This window comes from Palaemon carinicauda, chromosome 1, assembly GCF_036898095.1.
Source record: "Palaemon carinicauda isolate YSFRI2023 chromosome 1, ASM3689809v2, whole genome shotgun sequence".
Lineage (NCBI taxonomy): Eukaryota > Metazoa > Arthropoda > Malacostraca > Decapoda > Palaemonidae > Palaemon > Palaemon carinicauda.
In genome coordinates this window covers 127,433,556-127,457,624 of record NC_090725.1, presented here as the reverse complement: position 1 = coordinate 127,457,624, position 24,069 = coordinate 127,433,556, and the positions used below count along the sequence as shown (strand labels likewise).

Below are 24,069 nucleotides of genomic sequence, written 5' to 3'. Positions count from 1 at the left end.
AAATTATGTCTTCCATTGGTAAACAAATACCAAATGGTCAATGATGGCTTCCTGGCAATTAACAGTATTTCTCAATGTGTGGCACGAAGTTAACTAGAAGATGAATTTAGCACAGGTGGGTCTGTGACGGGGTCAAGCGACACTAAAGATGTTAGTCTCCAATATACATACTGCGTCTGTACTTAAACACTGATATCCTGGGCGGGGAAGACAATATTTCTTTGATATATTCTCTCTTATTGGATTCCCTGTTTTAGCCTAAATGGGAAGATCCTATGCGACCACCCAGTAGCTCCCTAAAAAGAGGTTATTCCGTCACCAAAACCCCTTTGTAAAGCACTATTGAAAAGACGTTTATTTTGATCAGTTTCTAATACTGGGCATTGCTTGGTCATATTTTGGGGTTTAGTTTAGGGAATAGAAACAGGAAATTCAGATATCCCTAGTTTGACCTTTGTACATTTTTTTTTCGTTCTAATTTCCAGGTAAGATGGGGATCTGTGTTGGAGAACTATACCCAGTGGAACTGTGGACGAAAAGGGGACGAAGGAGAGGAACTTCCTTGCTATGGGGCATGCCTTGCAACAGCACTCCTCAAGGAGGATTTTCTTTCGCCAGTTGCAGGTTCCAAACCTCCAGGGGAAATAAGGTGAGCTATATTTATACAAATCTAGTATTTTATGATAAAACCAAAAAATAAACAAAAGAATTTAAGTGAGAATCTGAATCTTGAAGAAATTACGGTATAGCCTTGTCTGCAGAATAACCAACTTTGGATTTACTTATCCATAATTTACTCATACCCAGCGACAAAAAAATTTCAAAAGTTGTCAAAGAAAACAGAATCCCAGAGACAGGTTAATATCCACTCTCCAAGTTCAAAGAATAGTCCCCTTCACCTGAGACTTCTGGTGTTAAAGAGAGAGAAAACTATCTTTCAGAATTGCTATTCAAAAAATAAATGGTGAGTAGATGAATGCAGCTGATATTATAATTTGTGATGTCTTTATAGAGATTTTGCTCTGTGAAAAAGCACATAATTTTACCCTAGCAAATAAGGATGATCAGATTCTGAGATACTTTATATAAATTCTAATTTAATTATTTTTAAAAATGAAAAATTACCCTTTTTTCAAGAAAGGAAACTTTTAAAACTTTGGATAAAATAAGAACCATTAAATTTTTCCGGTTTCATGTTGAAAGCGAATACTGAAATGAATTTTTTTAGAAAATTAATATACTGTATCTTTATCAAAGTATTCTTCAATATGATATACTGTATTTTGTTTTATATTATAAACTTACACGTATGCATTGAGAACCTCTCTGAATAACATATTTTCTTTAGTACTTTAATGCCGTTTATACTTAAACTTACTTAGTTCCTAGTTTATTGCACTGGTGTGTGTGTTTTTCTTGAACACGGACGACACGAAGATATTTTGTTGCAAATATGTTACAAATATGAACAAATGTAAGGTATAGTTGAACATATCTTATGATTTTATGTTTTCTTTAGAGAGAACCCTTATCACTGTATCACAATAATTCTGTCATCCATTTTATATCATTAAATATTATATAAAAATATTAGAGTATATTTTACGCTACTAGAGCCTCTTTCAATAATGTTCATTGGTGACATCTGCACACTATGTCAAGACGTAGTACTCTCCGAATAGTTTGCAGGTGTGGGCAGTATTTTTTTTTTGTGTATGTATTTAGGTACTTTATATTACTATTATTATTATTATTATTATTATTATTATTATTATTATTATTATTATTATTATTATTATTATTATTGTACTTGACATTACCATGTCATTGCTGAAACACTTTACAAATACTTGTATTTATCATACACAATATAATCTCTTCACATATTTTCACAACCACATTAAAGATTAGCCATTCGCAAATCGGCTAGAAAACTCCCAAATGAGACTACGTAATCCTATCCTTAATTATAGTTTAACAATAAGACTTGACCTACTCACACTGAAATACCTTAACTCACTCCATTTCTTAATCATGCTTCCCACTACAACAAAATAAACTAAATATTAACATAAATTACTATATTTCATATCATGCAGTTCTGCCATCATTAATTTTCCTGTCAAGTATTTTTTCATGAAATAAAAAGATGTAGTCATTACTTTAATAGCATGCATTTTATCTTAAGGAAAAGAGGCATAGTCTCTTCCAAATTACAGTGCGCATCTATCATAAAAATTCAGCGTTCTTTCACGTAGGACGAGAGTAAAATCAAAAGAGATTACAATATTGATATTTTACGAAAGGGAGGCAATCTCTTCAAGAACTCCATTAAGTTCTTGACTAGATAGAGAGAAATCTTCTAAAAACCCTTTTCCACCTAAAATCTAAAGAAAAATGGAAAAATATCTCGGGAGTTTCTTGCATTTCAAGTAGTTTATGGCCCTGAAAGCGGGAAAAATGGAAATAACTGCTCCTTCTGTATAAAACCTCACATTAAAGGACACCACCTGGTATTCACTAGCCCTCTCTGCTTATGAAACGTGCATTCAAGGAAGGTTCTTTGAATCCAGCTGACTCTGTGGTTAAAGTAAAACCCGGCAGGAATTTGAAAACTATATCCAAATTTCAAGTGATCATTTTTGATCTAGGTGCATCCTTAATACAGAAGGCTCTTTTAACATCCCTTATGACACGATTATTTTGAAGATCTGAATCTGTTTATGGGATCTTGGAGATATTTAAGGAAACAAAAGCTTTACGATGTGTTGTGGCGTAATAGACAGAAAAACCCAGTATTATTATTATTATTATTATTATTATTATTACCCGCTAAGTTGCAGCCCTAATTGGAAAAGCAGGATGCTATAAGCACAAGGGCCCCAACACAGAAAATAGCCTAGCGAGGAAAGGAAACAAGGAAAAATAAGATATTTTAAGAACAGTGGCAATATTAAAATAAATATTTCCTATATAAACAATAAACACTTTAACAACACAAGAGGAAGAGAAATAAGATAGAATAGTGTGCCCGAGTGTACCCTCGAGTAAGAGAACTCTAACCCAAGACAGTGGAAGACCATGGTACAGAGGCTATTGCACTACCAAAGACTAGAGAACAATGGTTTGATTTTGGAGTGTCCTTCTTCTAGAAGAGCTGCGTACCGTAGCTAAAGAGTCTCTTCGACCCTTACCAAGAGGAAAGAAGCCACTGAACAATTCAGTGCAGTAGTTAGCCCATTGGATGAAGAATTGTTTGGTAACCTCAGTGTTGTCATGTGTATGAGGAGAGAGTAGAATCTGTAAAGAATAGGCCAGACTATTCGGTGTATGTGTAGGCAAAGGGAAAGTGAACCGTAACCAGAGAAAAGGATCCAATGTAGTACTGTCTGGTCAATCAAAGGACCCTATTACTCTCTACACAAATTACAGTACAAACTATTGGATGCAGTTACGGAAAATATAACAGGTTTAGAATACTCGTTTACAAGAGTATACTATGGAAAATCTCCACACGTGAACCATGAAGGGATTCTGGTGCATTAAGTTCTCGTGTGGTTATATAAGATCACCCTTTGCTGGTCGACAAAGAAAGATCTGCTATTAGAGACCAGAGGTCTTTGAACCATCCACTTTGAGTGCGGCTGGCTAGGTATTCATATTTGAAATTGAGGTCAGGTGTATGGTTTATGAATGAGTATTGATAGCAGCAGCATGGGTATTCACATGAGTAGGAGACCTTGAAGTTACGATTTAAATGTTTATTTATTTTTTTAACAGAAAATACCTTGGCTACAGACTCTAAGGATAGTTCTAAGTTTACCTATCGTGCTCGTAATCTCCTGCAGTTTCATAAGGAAATATTAGCTTTAGCAAAACAAGATTTGTTTCAAAGACCTAAACTACTTAGTCCTGGCTAGTTTAGACTGAAAAACGAAATTTAATCATAAAGTTTATTATGTTCATACTCACCTGATGTTCAAATTGCTTCTCTCACAATGCCGTGTTTTCTATTGACATAAACCATAAAACAACGCATTTCCAATTTTCTCTCTTTTCAATAGGCTTAGACCTCCAGCACAGTATTAAGATAATATGACAATAGATGGCAACAGGCTCGGCTTGGTTTTGCTACAGCCATTTCAGTCTTCTTGCTCCTTTTGTGCTGAACACCATTAATGTGCGGCCCTCCCTTATGGGTGTTTTGTGTGATTTAGGTTATTAAAGATAATAAGCAATGTCTTCTTTTGGGACTGTTCATAGCTTCTGTGTTCAAGAGAATTATTGGTGGGAGATCATGTCCCCATTCTCGTTAAAATTGAATTAATATTTAGTTCATGGGAATATCCAGCTAATACAAGGCCAATTGATTACGGAGCTTGTGTTTCATTCGTGGAATCTAAGGAGACCTGTGAGTTATTGGGTAAAGGCATTGATAAAAACCTAATCTGTCCTGTTTCGAACCCTAGGTTAACTCTTCAAGTTTTGCCAAGTGGTTCTAGTGTGTTCTTCAGTAAGGGTTAAGATGGTGAACACCCCATACTGAGCCAATCACCTTTACACGGACATCTATTTTCGTGTGTTTTTTGCTACTTGTAAATGATTTTGATCCTTTTATTTTTGCTTTGTCACCTTTCCTTGCTGGAAGCTTGAACTAGGATTCAGATTGCGAGGCTTGAATTGTAGAAAAAGTAATACTCTTATGGTTACCCATCAGAAGCTATTCTCATCTTCATTACTTTTGTATTTTCTGGAATGGAAAAGGGGTCAGTGCCAATCCTAGAAGCCAATATTGCATGTTTATTATTTACCTTCTATTTTGTAGCAGTTATGAGGTGGCTGGTATTTATGACATTATATAGTATTATTTTGATGACAGTGAAGAGTTGAACCAAAGTTTATTTCTTCAATTTTTTCATCCTCATAATAATAATCATTGAAAAAAATAACGAATGAGTTTGCGCTTTGCTGTCATTACGAGGTGTTTAGCTTTACATAAGTATTTTGTTTGTAGTGATTTTTTTTCTTCTGGGAATTCAGAATTGATTATTTTCACATTAAAATCATTATTTGGATGACTCAAATTTGATTATGTTTTTAGGAGCATGGTATATGATCTCCCTGAATTCTTTAGCATTAGGATTTTGGATTGATAATATAAATATATATTCAGCAGTTGTCTATGCCTAGGAAATGTCAACGAGATGGCACTATTGGCACTCATCATTGATTTGAATTCAAGTATTGTCCTGGCACAGTATCTTTCGAGATAATTTATAAAGCTTATACTTATGTGGATTTGTCTTCCTGAAAACATGGTTTTGCACATTAGGAAACATCTTAAACATTCATAAACCTCGAAGATACACCCAGGCACACTATTCTATCGTTTTCCTTATTTCCTTTCCTCATTGGTTAATTTTCCCTGTTGGAGCCCTTGGACTAGCATCCTGCTTTTTTAATAAGGACTGTAGATTAGATTAATAATAATAATAATAATAATAATAATAATAATAATAATAATAATAATAATAATAATAATAATAATAATAATAATAAGAGTGATGCTCAAAGTTGAGGTGACTTGTTTTAACGACCTTGCATTTTTCTTTCCATTTAACTAATACTGATTATTGTTTACAGAGGCCCAGTTGCCATGACTTCTCTACACAACACTGAAACTGGAGTTGAAATCCCTGTTAACAATATTCCAGATAATATTATCTTAATTCTTCACCTAGATGATTATAATGTGACTGAGGGAAAGATGCTAAAGGTAAATATGCAAAATTATGGAGTTGTTATCATCATTGTCATCATGTATGAAAATTCCAACCTATTATCCATGGTTCCTCCCTCAATTTTCTGTATCTTTCCCCCTTTAATTTCTTATATCATCATTTCCCTTTGATATATTTTATAACTATATGTGCTTCATTACCACCAGTCCCACTTTCCTTCACTATGTAATAAAATACCGTATGGCATAACCATCTGACTTGATATTATAATTAGTGGTATATTCGTTCTTATGAACTTAGTTTTCTCTTCAGTATAACCTATGACTTATGATTTTTTTTTTTTTTTAAGATTAACACTATCGATTTTATAAGCATTGCCATTTAATGCATTGCCCTTTAGATCCTGATCTTAATCGAAACCTGTCATTATATATTATCTTAGTTATCTTTTTCATCATTATTGAATCACTACTTGTAATATCATCCTTACCTCAATTTTCAAAATATTGTCAGAATTTGTCATTTCAGTATCATCACGAACCTATAGTGTTATTGATGATTGACTCCATTCGTTTTCAAGGCATTTTGTGTGCAAATCTATCAACACTGGATTATAGTCTTGATAAAAAAAATAGACGTTTCAATTTCGTGAGATAAAATTCCAATGTAAGTGTGTCAAGAAATTTTCCTCTCTTTCTCAGTGTTATGGATGGAACGAAAATGAATGGGATGGCAAGCTGTGTTCTACTGGTCAAATTGTGACAGAGAATAAAATCAAGAGAAAGCGTTGCCTATGCACTGCCACAGGATTTGCAGCGTAAGTTTTGACTTTTCTGGTAATCATGAGGATCTTTTTTAAAATAGGGCAGTTTGATCACTCAATTATGCAGCTATTGGTAACTTTCCTAATTGGGAATGTACGCAATATATTGGGGTGGCTTTTCTTTTAGCTGAACTAAATATCAATGTTATTGCTTGGTGATTCTCTCATTTCTAAATGAAACTATGTTTTGTGGAACAAAATTATTTTTAAATGTTAATTTCTTTAAGGAGAAGGATGAAAAAGGTATTATTTAATACAATAATATTTAGTGAGGATATAGATATGTTGAAGGGCAAATATTCCTTAGACAACCCCAGCCACAGTTTCAAATTTGAAAGCATAAAGGATAATAATTTTAACCATATTTTAAAACTGATGAAGGTCTTCATAAATGTTATGATCATGGAATATTTAAATATAAATTCAAGGCAATGAAATATCATATTTCATCATCAAATTTGTTAATGTAGGTAAGTATATATATAATATTATCAAAAGAACAAAGTTCATAGATTTCTTTAGAGATGATGAGATGTACTGTATACTGAAAGAGTAAATGATATTGGTAGAATAATGTATTGTAGTTTATTGTACCCCACTTTATCTGCAGACATTGGTAAATAATTATATAATTTTAGTATTTCCTTTCATTATTATATAATGAAACTGAGGTAGTTTAATAAAAGGAATTCAAACAATGAGAATATGAATAAGAGAAAATATACAAGCATTTAGGTATATCATAATATAATAAGATAGCCTATTTTCTGTACACATACTTCAATTGTACTGTATATCATCAAGTAATAAGATTATTACTGCGATTACAAAAAAATATTACCATTTTATTCTTGTACGGTACTAAACGTGGAATTTTTTTTTTCAAAGGCAATACCATTTACTCTTCAGTAGCTTACTTTTAATGGAGAAGATTGTTTAATTATAGATTTAGTATGATTGCTTTACTTTTTACAAAACAGCATTAATTCCTATAAATACTCTGTTTATATTCAATGCTATGAAGGAACAAATGTTAAAGTGAGATCCCGCAGTATTAACTGAGAGCAAAAAAAAAAAAAAAAAAAAAAATATATATATATTCAAAAAGCGTATATGCAAATTACCTTTCTATAAGAAATAGTAATTTTACTCAGCATTCAACATTAGTGTACATATCCACTATACATCAAAGTATAAAGAAATTTATGATAAACTGTATTTGAAAAGCTAAGGTGCTATATATATCTTTGTTTTAAATGTAAATGTTAAAGAGGGTAGATTAAAACCTAATGACGGCAATATTTCTTTTGCATGTAAATTAGTAACGTCGTAATAGAGGATATTTTTGATAGAATATTAAAACAATTTTGATCATTATGAAAATATTAATTTTTTATAACAGATAAATAAAAACTTACATGACGGGAAAAATTGTCAGAGAAAGTTTGAAAAAAAAATCCACCAACTTCAAAATATATGTAAATGTATTCCCCATTACAGAAAATTATTCTCCAATTGCAGAGTATTCCTTGTGGACAAGCCACCTGGTGAGGGACAAGATCCTGACGAGGTGACAACGACCAAAAAACCTGTTACCTCTACGACAGCATCTCCTCCAACCACTGTCAGTACTATCAAACCTATTAATATGACAGGCAACATCAGAAAAGTTAAATTCAAGTAAGGAATTTTAGAAGTTTTGTTTGAAAGTAAAAAACAAATTTAAAAAAAAATCAGATATAATATAGTGTAGAAAACTAATGGCAGTATCACATCAGTGTTATAGCTGATACATATGTTTTGCTTTAAAAAGTAGTATTTAAAAATTGCATTGTTATAATTTTCCACTGTTAATAATGCTTTGGGTAATAAGCAATAATGAATACGTGATACCAGTGGCCATACTGCTAAGTCTTTCTTTGAACAAAGGATGGATATCCAGAAATCATAGACTGATTTAGATCAAAATCATAACCCCCTTCTTCTTAAGTAAATTTTGGAGATGAAATTAATGAATTAAAGCAAGAATGAAATTTGTATTGTGCAGTCTAGCTTTCCTTTACTCACTCATTCAAGGATAGAGACTGGGCTGCTTTGCAACAGTTACTTATTCATTAGATTCATGATAATATCCAACATTTGGTTTTTCTCCTTTTAGTTAAAATTCTTATTATTTTAAATTTTTAAGTCTTTCAACTTCTTTCTCAGGATTAATGAAGACTATAACACGACAGTGGGTGACAGAAAGGAAGAATTTGAGGCTGCCCTAACAACCCAGATAGCAAATGAAATGCGTGTTCGAGAAACCAGTATTCGAAACTTGACCGTCAGTCCAGGTGAGTAGATATGAAAAGATAAATCATAAAACAGTAAGTGGAGTATCACACTATACACAGAATGGCACTCTCCCCCCTCTAAAATAATCCATGGTTTTACCGAGATTGGTCAATCTTTAACCGGAATTAAGTTAAAGACATATTTCTGGCAGCATTGATGTCCATTTTATTCTTTAGTTATAATAGTACAACGAAAATACCCCCAAGTAGAAATAAGGACATCTAAAAATATGAGTGACAGACAGATTGCATGCACCAATATATCATCTGTAGAATGTATCAAATTGATGGACATTAATATTTTGTACACAGGAAGTATTTTGGTTGACTTCGACTTTGTGCAAGACAACACACGTCTAGCTGGGAACACCCCTGAAGAACTTTATGATAAACTTGCTGAACTCATTGGATCAGGTGACCTCGTCCTCAAAGGCCTCAAAGCAGAGGAACTGAAAGTGCCATCACAACCCTTGGATGGATCAGGACCAGTAACTGGTGAGAAATTTGGTTGCCTATTTGTAATTAGGTTTTAAGTTTGGAAGCTTGATACCAAGCATTTGTTAAATCAAAATAATCACATTGTGTATGAATTTGTACTGGCACATTTATCTTTACTCTAAAAGACCATAAATTACGATATTTTTATGAAATCAATACTTTTAAGATACTGTATTAGAATCTATATTGTTTGGCTGTAGATAAGTCAGTATTTCTATTATATGATAGGAAGAGATGTTGATGAAAGACACTACATTGTCATTACACTAATGCACTAATTATTATTTTATGAAGTTAATGATACCAGGGACTCCATGCTTAACATCAGCACTGGATTTGGAGCCTTATGTAAAATTAGGATAAGTCTTTGTGTCCTGCAACATGTTCGATAAATATTGTGTAGCTCTCCAACTCTGTCCTATTTCTCTTGATGCGATACAATAATTGCATAATGAAAATTCTGGAAGCTTTCATGGAAGGATTAATGATATCTTAAAAGGAAGCACTTCCTTTCTGCGTGAGTTAAGACGAGCTAATATATGTTTCACCTTGAACCCGTTGGATCGGGGTGATTTATGGTGGAACTCAGTGGACAATTGCCAATGAAGGTCTAAAGGCACTTTTCCATCACCAATTGAAATAATTGAAATATGAGATTATCTAAAAACAGTTGAGGCTAGTTTAATACCGGTGTGGTGGACTGAGGTCTTCAATCCACTTGGTGTGGCTAATGCATTTTTCTCACAATCATAGCATAATTTGGAGTAAATATGGACTTCATTTGCTTATTCTGATAAATTTTGCATCCTACACAAAATCTGATTTTATGAATTTAGAAGACAGCTTGATTATTTCATACTAGAAAGTGAACAAGCTAAATTTGTAATGGATTAACACAAGTTGCAAATGATTGCTTGTGGACAAGGTTGTGTCTAATAGAAGAATAGTGGTTGGAGACACTTACCTCCTCGTTTGCTCTGCTAGTGACTCTTTCCAGAGCAAATGGTTCTACACATTTCATGGTGAAAGCTATTGATTTATTCTTTATTTCGGCCAAAGGCCTTGATTTTAAAAAGAAAAGTAGAAGAATTCCAGGAATTTTTATTTAAACAATTCTTACATAATACACTGTAGGATAAGGTATTTTTCAGACTCAAGTGGAAGTCAGTTTCAAATAATTAGTAAAGAGGAAATTAGTTAATAACAAGTAGCCTTCATGTGATAGATCTTTTTTTCTTCCTATGCAGTGAAACAAGGTCAGACGCTTCTACCGATTATCATAGGCTCTGTCGTAGGAGGTGTGGTACTAATAGTGATTGTCCTTATCTGTGTTGCTGTGTTCCTCAAGAACAAGAAGAGAATGGACAAGATTCAACCTTTGCAGGTGAGTTCTTTTACCTTTTTAATTAAATATTTCATAGAGCATAACTGATGGTATTAATAAAAAAACCTTCCACAATGATTGTCACTTTTGAAAGAATAGCTTTATCTTATTTTTATCCAACTGTATATAATTGTTTTAACAGTTAAGAAAATATATATTGAAAGTTATTTAACTATATACCTTCATTTCTTTATATTTGAATCCTACATAAGAATGGAAATATTTTACAGACTGGAACTCAGCAACCGACATATAGCTCCATTCACTTTGAACAGTCATTGGATGGAACTGCAGCATCGCTTGCCAAACACCGAAATAACATTAGTCCAGCTAGGTAAGTCAAAACAGCATAATGTTGAATATTATGTTTTTCATAAGCCAGTGCTTCCAGCTTATGAATTAAGTTTTACTATTCCTCATGAATATTTGAGTTTCTAAATAAATCATATCTATAATATCAGAAAAAAATTCTTGCAATAAAAAAATTTGTTGCAATAGTTTTACAATTGTCATATTAAAAAAAGGCTGAACTGTTTAAAACAGATACTTATTTTGCATTCTATCTCACGTTTTTTGTTCATGGAATTTGGTGAAAATTCCTTCCCTTTAAATGAATATATCGAACTTGTGTTAGTATCATAAGATATCAAGTATTTTCCGAATAAATTAATGGTTATTAAGCATAATGTTGATATAAAAAGGGAATATGAGCAAGTTTAAATCATTTTTCTTTGTAAAGATATATTTCGTTGTTCGAACATCATTTAGTAGTTAGGAAGCCTTTAACAACATAGATTGATGTGCTTCGTATTCTTAAAACGGTTTTGTCTCTTAGTTTATTTAATGGGCATACGAAATGTAAATTGATAAGATACAGTTGAAATTCTCCATCAAAAGGCAAATCTCTAAAGTAATGTATATCTCCAAAAATACACTTGCTTGTTCAACTTACGTTCTATCTGTTACAGCCAAGCAGTGTATGCTAACAATTGCCAACAAGAATTTATTTTTACTATTTCTGTTTATTTGAATAGCGTTCTGGAAAATTAGGAATGAGAAGATGAATTTTATTTTCTGTATCGTGATCAAACTTAACCTTCATTTGGATTCTGAGAATTAACAAACGGCATGGTTGTATTGAGTATTTTTCATTTCATGCACAGCAAAGTTTTTCTTTTTCGAGAAAAGTGACGAATTTAATCAAATTTGAATTTGGTTCAATTACCCGTTGACTATGTGTTTGTATTTTTCTTATCAAGGTATAAACTGGATTCTTATGGTCAGTAAACAATACATTACCAGTATGGCAATATAATGATTTGCTCTGTTCTTCCAATTTACTTGATAATATTTTTAATTTTCCAAAGTTAAACATGTACTGATTGTGCATACATGTAACAGTATTAAAAAATTAGCACAATCTCCTGATATGGAATATGTAGAGCATCAGGAATTACCGATTTCACTGCTAGGTTAAAATGACATTCGCTGTATTTTAACCCATTTTTCAACCTATAGTAAAATATTTCAATTTACTTATGGCTGACCAATATTATTTAACACCTCTCCTGGTTTTGAGTATTGATAATTGTTGTTAACAATAAGTACTGTACTTTTAATAGCTTGGGGCATGTATACCAGTGGAGTATTTGGTACTTGAGTACCTGACTCATTGAGTTTCTACCAGTTATGTTGTAGAGGGAAAGCATGCTTATTTGATTCAGGATTATTGATTTATTTTAATGAGATATGAAACATTAGAAGAGATATCAAGTTAATGATTTTCAATATCAAGTATTGTACTTAAATGAGTCAGGTTAGGTTTACTGGTATATGTTGTTACAAAATGACGGAGCAGAGAAGTTACATATGAATATTCATATTTTGCTAATTTTTAGCACTAATCATGAAGTAGTGTGCTGATGATTGCATTTAAAATAAGATGCCCGCTTATGTGATTTTATATCCATTATTTTGTTTAAACTATTCTGTAACTTTTAGTTTTTGCAAATGTAATAAACTTTCCTTTGCACAATAACAGCACATATGAATAGTTGGGTATATTTTCTTTTATATCTGGGCATTCTTTACAAGGCAAAGAAGAAAATTTTGCTGTCTCTCTTATTCGTTGATGCCATCCAAATATTGTTGAAGGATAACAACAATCAGCATGAAATGCCAGGACTATCAATATCTCCAATTTTATACCAACCAGTTTATTGGTCTTATTGATTGTAATTAATTCAAAGGGCATAAATAAAATTTATTGTTGCGTATATTTAATTGTATATTTCTTTTCCTCAAACAGTCGAAGTTTATCCTCGGGGGGCACTTACTCCGATGAAGGCATTTTCATCGAACGCCGCTCAACCTCCAGTTCAAGGGCACAGTCGAGTGGAGGCAACAGCACAGATTCGGGCAATGGGGGAGAGGTACCAGAAGCCTTTAGGTATAAGAGCCCCACTAAAGAACAGCTGGAACGCTCTGGTCCAATACCAGAACACATTGTGAGTTTATATTGATGATACATGTGCTATAAGAAATTACAGTAATAATCTTTTTGTGATTATTACAGTACAGATAATGATTTTCAGGTTTAGCAGGAGAAATGCTTTTCACCATATTTGACAGTCATTTACCACAATATTTTAAAAAGTCTTAAGTATATTGTAATTGTAATAGCAAGCTTTGCATACATACATATATTTGTTCTTACAGTAATAGAGACATTTCATCCTTTAAATTAGGGATTTATCTTCAGTGGAAGAGCCATTGGTCTGTTAATATAGTACAGTAGTTGTTTACTGACAAGTGGTGCAATGGGGAAGCCCTGGCCACCTGTCACATAATAGTCACTTTGGCCTTGTTCACGAGTATGGACATGCTGTTGCTCTACTCTCTTTCAACAGTTAAATATTTTTTGACTCCTGCTAATGATGAGTGTTAGTATATTATAAATTTGGTTTTTGTCACAGCTTTTGCTGTGGCAGCAGAAGTGCTCCGAAAAGTAAATAGGGTTACTTGGATCTTTTTTTATGAGGATACAAACCTATTGCATACGCAGTTGTCCGTCCTCCACCACTTGAGTTTGTCGTTCACAATCTTTCGACTAGGAAAACGAAGGACCTCTGTGTGTCTGATAGTGAACACCATTTTGCTTTTACTGGCAGGCACGTGTCACCAGTAGTGTACTCAAGTGTAGTGGCCCCTGTATAAGGGCAGTTTAGTATCAGTATCAGTGTGTTGTCCCAGTGCTCCCTTGGGACAAAACAGCTTCATGGTTTGTGTTGCTGTGCAGGAAGCTCTTGTAGCTTCCTCCTCTGAGGGAGCGCAGCCATAGGCCTTGTTTATGACGTCTTCCTCCATTCGTTGGTTAATATCAGAAAAGTGACTGAGGGTGAGCACCTAGCTCTTATGACCAAAAGCACTGTTTTTTATTTTTATTTTGCCTAGTTCACCTTCTAACTTGGCTGCCTTTGTTAGTCTGCCCAATGCAGAAGTCTCACCAAAATCCAGACCACTCTTGGCTGGAGTAATGGACAACGTGGTTCCTGTGAGCAATGAAACTGTCCAAGATTTCCTTGTAAGCAGTCAAAGTTTTGAGTTCTTCCTTGAGTTTACCGTACAACCATGAACCCTTGGCATTGATAACGGCCTTCAGCAGCAAAGATGTTAAGCATCTTGGTAATGATGCAGGGCAGATGTCCATTGTATATTGTAGTCTGCAAGTCACTCTGATAAAGACCTTGATCACATCTACCATGTGTTTGTACTACAACCAGAGTGCATGTGTTCTTCCTCCTTCTGGGAGTCATTTGAAGGTTTCTTCAAACTTTCGCTCAAACACTGTCACTATTGTGTCTGTGTCTCGGGCTCGCATCTTTCCATCAACTAACCTTCTCCATGAAGATCTTCATGTCCCACACTCCTCCTCAATGAACATAAGTTTCATGATGTGCTGATGGAAGGCTGCATTGACGAGGAGGTGAGCACAAATTGGCTTATCAAAACATCCTCCAACCATGATATGGCTTGCTGTTGTACTTCCAGGATCATCTCTAGTAGTCCAGAATCTTGCATAGAATTACCCATTGATGAGACTTCAGTAGGCGAAATCTATCCAACCTCTCATTGGCTGGTAGATTTTCCTACTTTATATCTACAGCCATCATCCAAACCAGATGATCAAAGGTCACAATAGCAACTCACATCAGAGGGCTGTATGCACTCCTTCAGAGTTGTAAATATGGTGTTGAGATCATTCGGGTTCCCTTCAATGACTGGGAAAAAGTTTATTTTTGGTTTCTGCTTTGCCCCATATGCATGGATTCTCTTTCTCCAGCTTTTCCAATTGGAGTGTGGGAACTCAGGATAGTGTGCTTTGAGCACACATCCTGCTGCCCAGAGTGTGTCACCCAGAGTGATGAGCGGTTGGTCTTGAACTAGAGAATAGGAGAGTTCAGCGATTGAATGTGATGGTGTTTATTACTGTCTATTTCCTCTTGGTAAATTGAAGAGTCTCCACTCTATGGATCTGGGAAAGGTGGTGAAAGAGTAATGACTATGTTCCAAGCCATGGAATGGAAGGGAGTGTTGCCATGAATAGTACAATGTCTAAATCTATGCTGTCTCCAGCAAACTGGATTGTTTCTTGATATTTCAGTTTTACCACCAGTCATCGCTGACTGAATCTCAAGTGCCCTATCAACCTCATGATTAACCTGATTATTGTTTTCTTCCACAAGGTTGTCAAGATGGCTAGAAGAATCTGAGGTATCAACTCCCCTCCAGCTCATTATGAGTAAAAACAAATCTATCCTAACTGGTGTAACTTGTTGAGCAACCCTTTTAACAAATCTATGATTAAGTTGCAGGTGAAGCTCCATTTGGTGTGGCACTACTCCTGACTGGTGTCGACTTGCCTTAATAAAGTTCTGCCTTTAAATGGAAACTCTCGTTTCTTGGCAGTTGGTCTCAAACATATCTGAAGGCTTGCATGAACAAGTGTCAGCTGACTATCCATGTCAATCATACTGTGTGGGGTTGTGATATGACTTCGTATCTGGATAAATCAAGGTAATAACATTGCATACGAACGTAAGTGCTGTCCTTATCTTTGAGACAGAGCACATCTCTCCTTCTCTCCTGTGTAGTGAAATACAAGGTGTCATGGTATTTTAGCTTGGTGTTTTATATTTAGTCAATACTTTGAATAAGAGAGGCTCTTACCTGGTACTGATCAAACTTTTAAAGCTTTTCATGAGCTTGGCCAAGTGTCATCCCTCATCCTCTAATTCTAAGTCAAAACATTCACAGAATTCACTAAAAACTGCTTCTCACTTCTCAACAATTTTATCTCGGTCCTCTCTTCCTTTTACCTTCCTTTTCAGTCTTGGAGTAATCTTCACCTCTCTTGAAAAGAAGTTTGCAGCACAAATGCTACAGTGTTTCCTCAGCTACCAAGTTGTTGATACCTTCAAGGAGTCCAGCGACACCAGTGCCCTAGTCATCCCCACAACTCACTATCATCTTCAGCAAGCTTACGTTCAATTTATCTTCAGTCAAATTATTTCACCTATTTTTTTCTAGATTCTTATTGATTATTTGTGTAGGTGGAGCTGGATGGTTACAAAGAATGCATACATCCTTATATAGTAGGGAAACTGACTGTAATATTGTAGTATTACAGCCTAAGGGCCCTTTCACACACACTATGAGATTTAAATCCGCCCCTGGCAGCAGAGTGGCACCGATCTTACAAGTTGATTGATAATCCTAATAGAGCCTTTCACATTATAGCATTGCAGATTTTTTGCCACCACAGTGTCGCTTTGCATGAATGTTGTTCCACTGGCTGGAATCTGTGCCGCTCACGGTGGTGATTGTAGTTGGCCATCATGTTTAATGGGCTTCTTCACACCAGGTGGCTTTTCTCAGCCTTTGTAAGCTTTTCCTCATGAAAACATATTGAACCATATGGATATGGATCAAGATATTGATATAGGACTTCTCATTTGTGCAACTGAAACGAAATCGGTTTTATGAGATAAAAGTATGGAAGAGTATAAAAGTAATAATTTAGGTACATTTGCTTGGAGAGAAGTTGCTGTGATTTAACTGAAGGCTTTAAAAATTTAGTGAGAAGGAGGAATATTAATATCGTGATTTCTTTTATTATTTGTTTATCTTTTTATTTTGCAAGCATTTTTATTAAGTAAAGCATTGCTAACCAGTTGTTATAATTTTAAGAATATGACGTACATAAGATAATACACATGTTCAGTCATAAAACCACTTGATACTAGATAGGAGAGAGTTTACTTACTTCCTCAATATCATATTGTCATATATTACCTACTCAAAACCCTTACTTCACACACGAAAGTCGGCAAACGTGTTTCTGATGTCATCTGCTGCTAGTCCAGCTCCTTTATTTATATGATGTTCAAGCTTTTTTAAAGCATTTATTGTTAATGTATTTTAGAAATTAAAGCATCGTATTCTCCTACAATGTTATGAAGAGCAAAGCTCTCTTTGATAACATTCATAGTAAGATGAAAAGATACGTTAAGGTGTTGATGGGATGTCCTTCATTTGTTACTTAAACTTCCAAATGCATATTCAACATACATTCTTCCTCTACTTAAACGATAATTGAATGCTGTCTTCCTTTCACTCAATTGTCTTCTTCCATGTGACCATATTTAAGTTTTTGTGAAGACCAAATTTTTCATCCCCTAAAATACATAAGAGACATTGTTCCTGAAAACCGGGCAATAGTTTTGATTGCGATAGAGGAAAGAGATTTTGGTCTAACTATCTCTCGAAAGGTGTACTTCGAAAAGTGGTCAAATCACAGTTCTTCCCATGCGATCCAATGTTATTTAATTGTTTCTTTAGACATTCTAAGTTTAAAAAAAAAGATATGATTATCATCCATCTTCAGTCCTCCATAGAGAGTAGCATATGCATCATGCATGTGTCTTTTAGTACTGGGATTCTTGATCTTCTCTTTCATAATAGATATAGACACAACAGGGCCCTCGTCTTATCCATCTTGTGGCACACTCCATATTGTTTTCAATAATTAAAGATATAATTGAGCTCTGTAGGTGGAGACTGAACAAATAAGTGGCGTTGTCGCAGTGACTGCAGTTGGGTGACCGCCCCCGATTGCGAAAAAAAAATTGCATAGTGTGAAAGGGGCCTAAAGGTGTAATTAACTCAATGAAAGTGTGCATACTGACTCTTTCTCTGCCTTTAATGTTTGAGTTGATTTCTTGGTGGTCTCAAAAAAGTTGTTGTACAGATCATTTACGCACTTTAACACTTCATGTGGTACATTAGTTTTCCTTCCTTTTGACTATCCTTTAGACATTCCACAACTGTAGTATTTTTTTACTGTTTCTGTCTGTTTCATAAGGGTGGAGTACCTTTTTAATGTCCCTTGTATGAGCCTCTGAGCTGGTGTTTCCGGACCTTTACAGATGAAGCAAGTGCTGTAAGTATAGGTGGAGTAATGTCTTCATCTATAATGTCCTGCAAGGAAGTATATAAGGTATATTGAGAAATAACTTTTCCACAAAGGAGTGTTTGCAGTGAAATATAAATGCTAACACAAAACTCAGAATCACGAGAAGCCCTGATTTAACATATAATACATCATAAAGGCCCAATTAAAAAGAAATCGATTTTTCAACAACGATGGGTGGGTTTTTACAAGGCTTCCCACAGGAGTTGAAGTTCAACATTTAAAGCATGTTATTGCACACCTTTACAAACATATTGGTGAAGAAATTGTTTGGCAGCAATTTAGTTGGCAGATATCCTTACTAAGTGGTGGGATGGTGCTCTTCTTCAGTGCACTAGCACACACGTCTCCTGCTAACCTAAGGAAGCCGCCATAGAGATCTTTACCTTAAACTGACTTTATTCTCTGCATTAGAAAGAGAATAGGAGTTTCAGGCTCTTCACCATGTCATACTTTTGAGGATGGGGTTCTTTCACCTTTGTCATCACACATACTGTCTGAAAAAGACCTAGTACCTGTTGGTCTCACACACCCATTTGTTACTTTCTCAATCCTATCTCTGTGTAAATTTACATGAAGATCCTTGGTGATAGGGCCCTGCTGTGCTACTTGAGGAGAAGTTGCCACCTCATTATCCCCAGCAGCAATAAGGAGGAAGTGTCCAGACATTGTTCCTTTGGGCTCGCGATGCTAGTTGTTTGTATAGGTGACTTTAGGCAGGAAAAATTCACAAGCCTTAGTTGCCTTCTAGTTTACCTGTTGGTATATAAGGAGTTGAAGGAAGGGTCTGAAGGTTACGAACTATTTTCACCTCTCTATACCCTATGGATTTTACTGGCAGGTCCCTTGGACCTCTTCCTTTTGATCCTGAGGTGGTTGTTCAGTATCTATGTAACAATCTTAGCTCTCTCATGGCACTAATATACATCTCACGTAAGATAATAGGTCTGACATAAGTCTTGAGGGAAAGTAGAATGGTCGGCTCTTCTACCTTTTTCTAGTTACCCTCTCAAGGATATTCTGCCGTGCAATAATTACTTGCTGGTGAATTATACAGCAGAGCACCTTTCTTGCAGAATATGTATGCAAAGGAGCAATTCTAACCCACTTCCAAGGAAGAGGATGGATCTGTGTCTTACTTAACATTCTCCTGGTGTGTCTGGTTTAACACTGCTTACGTTATATACCTGTTAGGGAGATGGTTTTGTGTGCTGTATAACTGGCTTCCTTTTAAGCCTGTACTGGCTGAGGCCAATAAATTCTACATTTTTAGGAGTAATGTTTAGAAAGCTGTTGGAGCTCCTTCTTCGCTCTCATACAGAACTAGAAGGATAACGTGTGCAGGAAATAATAGAACTTTCCACTTTGGCTCTATGGGACTTCTTTCCACCAATTAGTGATATTTCCTATTCTAAAGGATGAAAGATTTGTATAAGTGTAGGAAAAAAATAATTTGTTTTTCCTAGCTATGCAAACCTAAGTTCCTTGTGTTAAATTTCCCACATAAACCTAAGGATAAAAGTGACTTTTGTGACAGGTAGGACATCACCTATGTACCATCTGTTACTAACCAATTACCTTGTTGAAGAATCAATGGCCATTACAGAACTACTGAAGACATATCCCTACTCTAAAGGACTCAAGTATGTATACTGTAGCTATGAAAATTACAAAACATTTTTAAGATTTGTTTTAATTTTTTTATATTTGTAGTATCAATACTGTATAAGCTTTTACATGCATTTTGATGTGTGTAGATATTACATAAGTTTTTATTTCTTAAATAATAAGTGAAAACGATAAAAAGTGTCAAGAGCATTTCTTACATAATACTTATTTTTCTAAGGGAAGCTTAATTCATTTGTGCTTAAAGGAAACTTAATTTATTTACTCCTAATTGAAACAAATACCAGGATCCAGAAATGGATGGAGTAAAGCTCGGCCACATGCTTCCAGGCAAACCAGATTATATTTTGCAAGACGAGCCTAAGTGGCCTGATTGGCGAACACATGAATATCGATTTTGATACTAAAAAAAGGTTAGTTCCGGTAAATTCATACGAGAATCATCCCTCGCCTACTATTCCTGCATACATTATATGTAGAACCACGGCTGGTAGTTGTAGAATTTGCTGGAACGTAGTCTGGAGGTATTTGGAAGAAACTACCCTCAGATTCTGCCTGCAGTATCTTCATTAGACTTTCATATTTACCATTGCTCTTTCAGCGCTGCCTGCTGTACATTTATATCTCCTGGTGAAATTTCTCTGTATTTGAATGCATACAGTCTCCGGGAACAGTCTGTAACGCTTCAACTTGCGGCTTCATTCCACACAAAAATTTTCTTAACATTATTAGCTTTTGCTTATTCTGTATAACTTAGTGTAATAGCTTTATTCTACTATTTTCTATTTTCCCAAAAATTTAAAACTTATGCTTGATCCCAGCTTAGTTAAGTTAAAGAACATTCTAATGTTTTTATAGCACAATAGGCTGTTGAGAGGAGTAGGTAACTAGATGTCCTAGATTGATTACATTGAAATAAGTACAGTGCTATACTGTAAAGCATGATGAAAGTTTAGAAGGGCATGTAGATAATAATCTATGTATTATTCTGTTATTTTAGCATGTGTATTCATCATTCTGAAACATAGCATTTACTTTAGCGTTGTGAAGCATAGCTATTTATGCATTTCGCATCACTTCCGAAAAATTTAGTTTTCTGACACCGTTTACCAACCATTACAGCAGAAGAAAATTAAGAATACTGGAGATGGTGCTTTACCTGGATCACCAGAACAGCCAGTAACAGTGAAGCATCAATGGTAGACATAGTAATTCGTCAGGTCAGGTCAGGCTGACTTCAAAGACCGTGTCCTTCACCAGGGTATTTCAGATCTAATAAACTTCAATTTATTTTTTTTTTTTTTTTTTTTTTTTGGCTTTAGTCTTCATTCACCATATCACTTTGAATAAACACCAAAATTGTGATAATTACCATTTTTAAATAAATTAAAATAAATAATTATTAAACATTAAATTGAAGCATGAAGCACGATAAAGCCAATAAAAGATAAATATGCAAGTCAAAACTATTTGAAAGCTTAGTTTGTACTTAGAACTGAAAATTTATTTCCTGTTTTTTTTTTTTTTTTTTTTTTTAATTTCTCCCCAGCCCCTCCTTTCAGTAATGATTTATGAAATAATCTCACTTGAGGATATATTACTTTTAAAACACTTGACAGGAGTCCTTGTATTTAGCAGAATTCCTTGACAAACTTTACTAATAGAGATGTAATATCTTCAAGACCTCTTCTAGATGTAACAAGAAAAATTAGTTAAAAGAAAAAGAAATTTATGGTATGCGCTAGAGAAAAAAAAAAAAATTGACATTATCACAGTACTCATAATCAAATGTTTATATAGAAATAGATGTTCAGCATGATTTAGTGCTTTCATATACTAATTAGTGCCCTACAAAGATTCCTTTGCTGTGTCTAGCCCTTTGTAGCTGGAGAAACATAAGAGCCTTCTGATTGTACCACAGTATAAGTTCCATATCTTTATCATATCATTTTAGAATGGGTTTGATAATTTTATCCTGTCCCCAGGTTTCAAAGTGCGAAGACATTCTAGCAAAGTAATCTTTATTTAATAACTTATAATTTACTTGCTTCTTCCTTTCCTCAATTCATCAACATGAAAAAATAATGCAGATTAGAGACTAATTTGAACTAAAAACAGAAGTATCCAGAAGAAAAGAAATGTTTAGTATAAATAAAAAGAATATTTAATCAATTTAGAATTAGAAATGGATCCTTGCGATTAGATCACTTTTAGGAATAGAAGGAAGATAGACGACTACAAGGTAGGTATTGAAATAAAAATAAGATTTTATCAAAATTTTGTTTATATATATATATATATATATATATATATATATATATATATATATATATATATATATATATATATATATATATATATATATATATATATATAATGAATCTTACGCTGGAGTCATCATGCTGACTACAACTCTGTTGGAGAAGGATGAAATATAAAAAATTTTGAAATTGAATCTCACTCAAGCTAACTTTAAACATGTTATCTTATGAACTTTATTAACGTCCCCTATTTTTCTTTATTATGGAATGCTTTGTAATTTCTTTGATCTACTTTCCACGGAGATATAAACATTCCTTTATTATTGTATCTTAGCTTCCAACAATACCACCATGCAGTTTTCTTAATTAATGAGAGAGAAAAGTGTAGGCTAACCACAAAAAGATATATTGTGTATAAATTACTTAAATAATAAATGCATTACTATTGGTCTGGAATCCAAAAATCTTAACACCAACCGAAAATGATTCAAATAATGTGTATATATTGCAAATTGATTTGGAAGTCCACCAACCTGTAATCACTGCATATTATATAAAGTAGGTCGACCACAAGCGCTTGATCCAGAAATGTTTTCACAGATTCTAATTGGATTTGGCAAGAATCTGGACGCCATTAAGTGAAGGTTTTTATATAGAAGAGTCAGACACCATTATGACGCATCCCTTTGTCCTCAGAAAAAGGGAGCAGGATAGAAAAAAAAATCACAGTTTTGCGAAGAATAGTTCCATTCTCGGTTGCCCTGATAAATATCTTCCTAATGAAAATATTTAAAAAAATAATACAAGTAGTTACTACCTCGAAAAATTAAAATTACAGTTTTCAGTGGCGGAAAATGAAAATGGAATTAAGGCTTGTAAATGTATATCCTGCTCACTTGCTTCGTAAATCGTAGAAGTAACTGAGTCCTGCATTTGTTGTCCTTAACTTTCTCTTCTAACTAGGATTCCGATTGTATTGACATGAGTGAATATGCTCTCAGTTTTGACATTATTTGAGTCTCTTTAACTTTAATCCTTTAATAGACGAAATACACAGTTTCTTATCATAGAAAATCTATTCAACAATATTCTCAAACTAGATTTAGTAAATAAAAACTCCTTCTTGAATTGAACTGACTGAAACCTGACATAGTCTCTTCGATGATACGTTACACCCATGCAAGGGTTTGTTGTGTTACTTTCAGTAAGGAAGCTACTTATAAAAATTTAAATTTTATGAAAACGATATTCACAGCTGAACTCTTATTCTACACCTGGTAGTCAAACGAACTGGGTAAATACATCTGCTGTCCTACTCCTTCTTTCTCTGATTAAGAATATGTAAAGCATTGGCAAAAACCATCAGTTTTTAGTCTTAACATCCTTAATCTCACTATCACTTGTCAAATTCAGCCAAACAATTATCTCAATTGAGCGCTGGGTTCAGATACGGTAGTCAAAGGAAGTTGGTAATGCATCTACTGCCCTGATTACAGTTATATCTGACGCGACTTTTATTACAATCTTAGCCTTATCTTTGATCAATTCAATTATTATTTAACCTATTGGGATCAGTACAACACACGTCAAATTGAAGTTATAGAAGTTATTCCATTCGTTCTACTGAAAGCAAAGCTCATAGGAGGAAGGCTTTGACTATAATCTCTCTCAATCCAATCTTTCCCAATGATTGAGGACCTTTTAAAAGTGAGAGGCAATATCTCTTTAAAACCTTGTGATCACCCTTATCCTATAAGATTAATAATACTTTAAAAATAAACAATAAGCAATGGTGATATTGCTAATTTAAACATACCTAACATAAATATCTAAATCATATCAATATTTTTTTTGAAGTAGATGCTTGCA

General features: G+C 34.1%; 1 protein-coding gene across 1 annotated transcript in view; it reads left to right on the top strand.

The window, feature by feature from the left end:
* The window catches only part of LOC137658397 (uncharacterized), a 176,745-nt gene that overhangs the window by 148,804 nt on the left and 3,872 nt on the right, over nt 1–24,069 (top strand). The window contains exons 40-49 of the mRNA XM_068393122.1: nt 486–649; nt 5,644–5,776; nt 6,443–6,558; nt 8,086–8,244; nt 8,773–8,900; nt 9,213–9,395; nt 10,646–10,782; nt 11,013–11,116; nt 13,091–13,289; nt 20,227–20,352. Coding sequence (XP_068249223.1) covers nt 486–649; nt 5,644–5,776; nt 6,443–6,558; nt 8,086–8,244; nt 8,773–8,900; nt 9,213–9,395; nt 10,646–10,782; nt 11,013–11,116; nt 13,091–13,289; nt 20,227–20,340 — 1,437 coding nt within the window. The 3' untranslated portion in view covers nt 20,341–20,352. The remainder of the gene's footprint in view (nt 1–485; nt 650–5,643; nt 5,777–6,442; nt 6,559–8,085; nt 8,245–8,772; nt 8,901–9,212; nt 9,396–10,645; nt 10,783–11,012; nt 11,117–13,090; nt 13,290–20,226; nt 20,353–24,069) is intronic.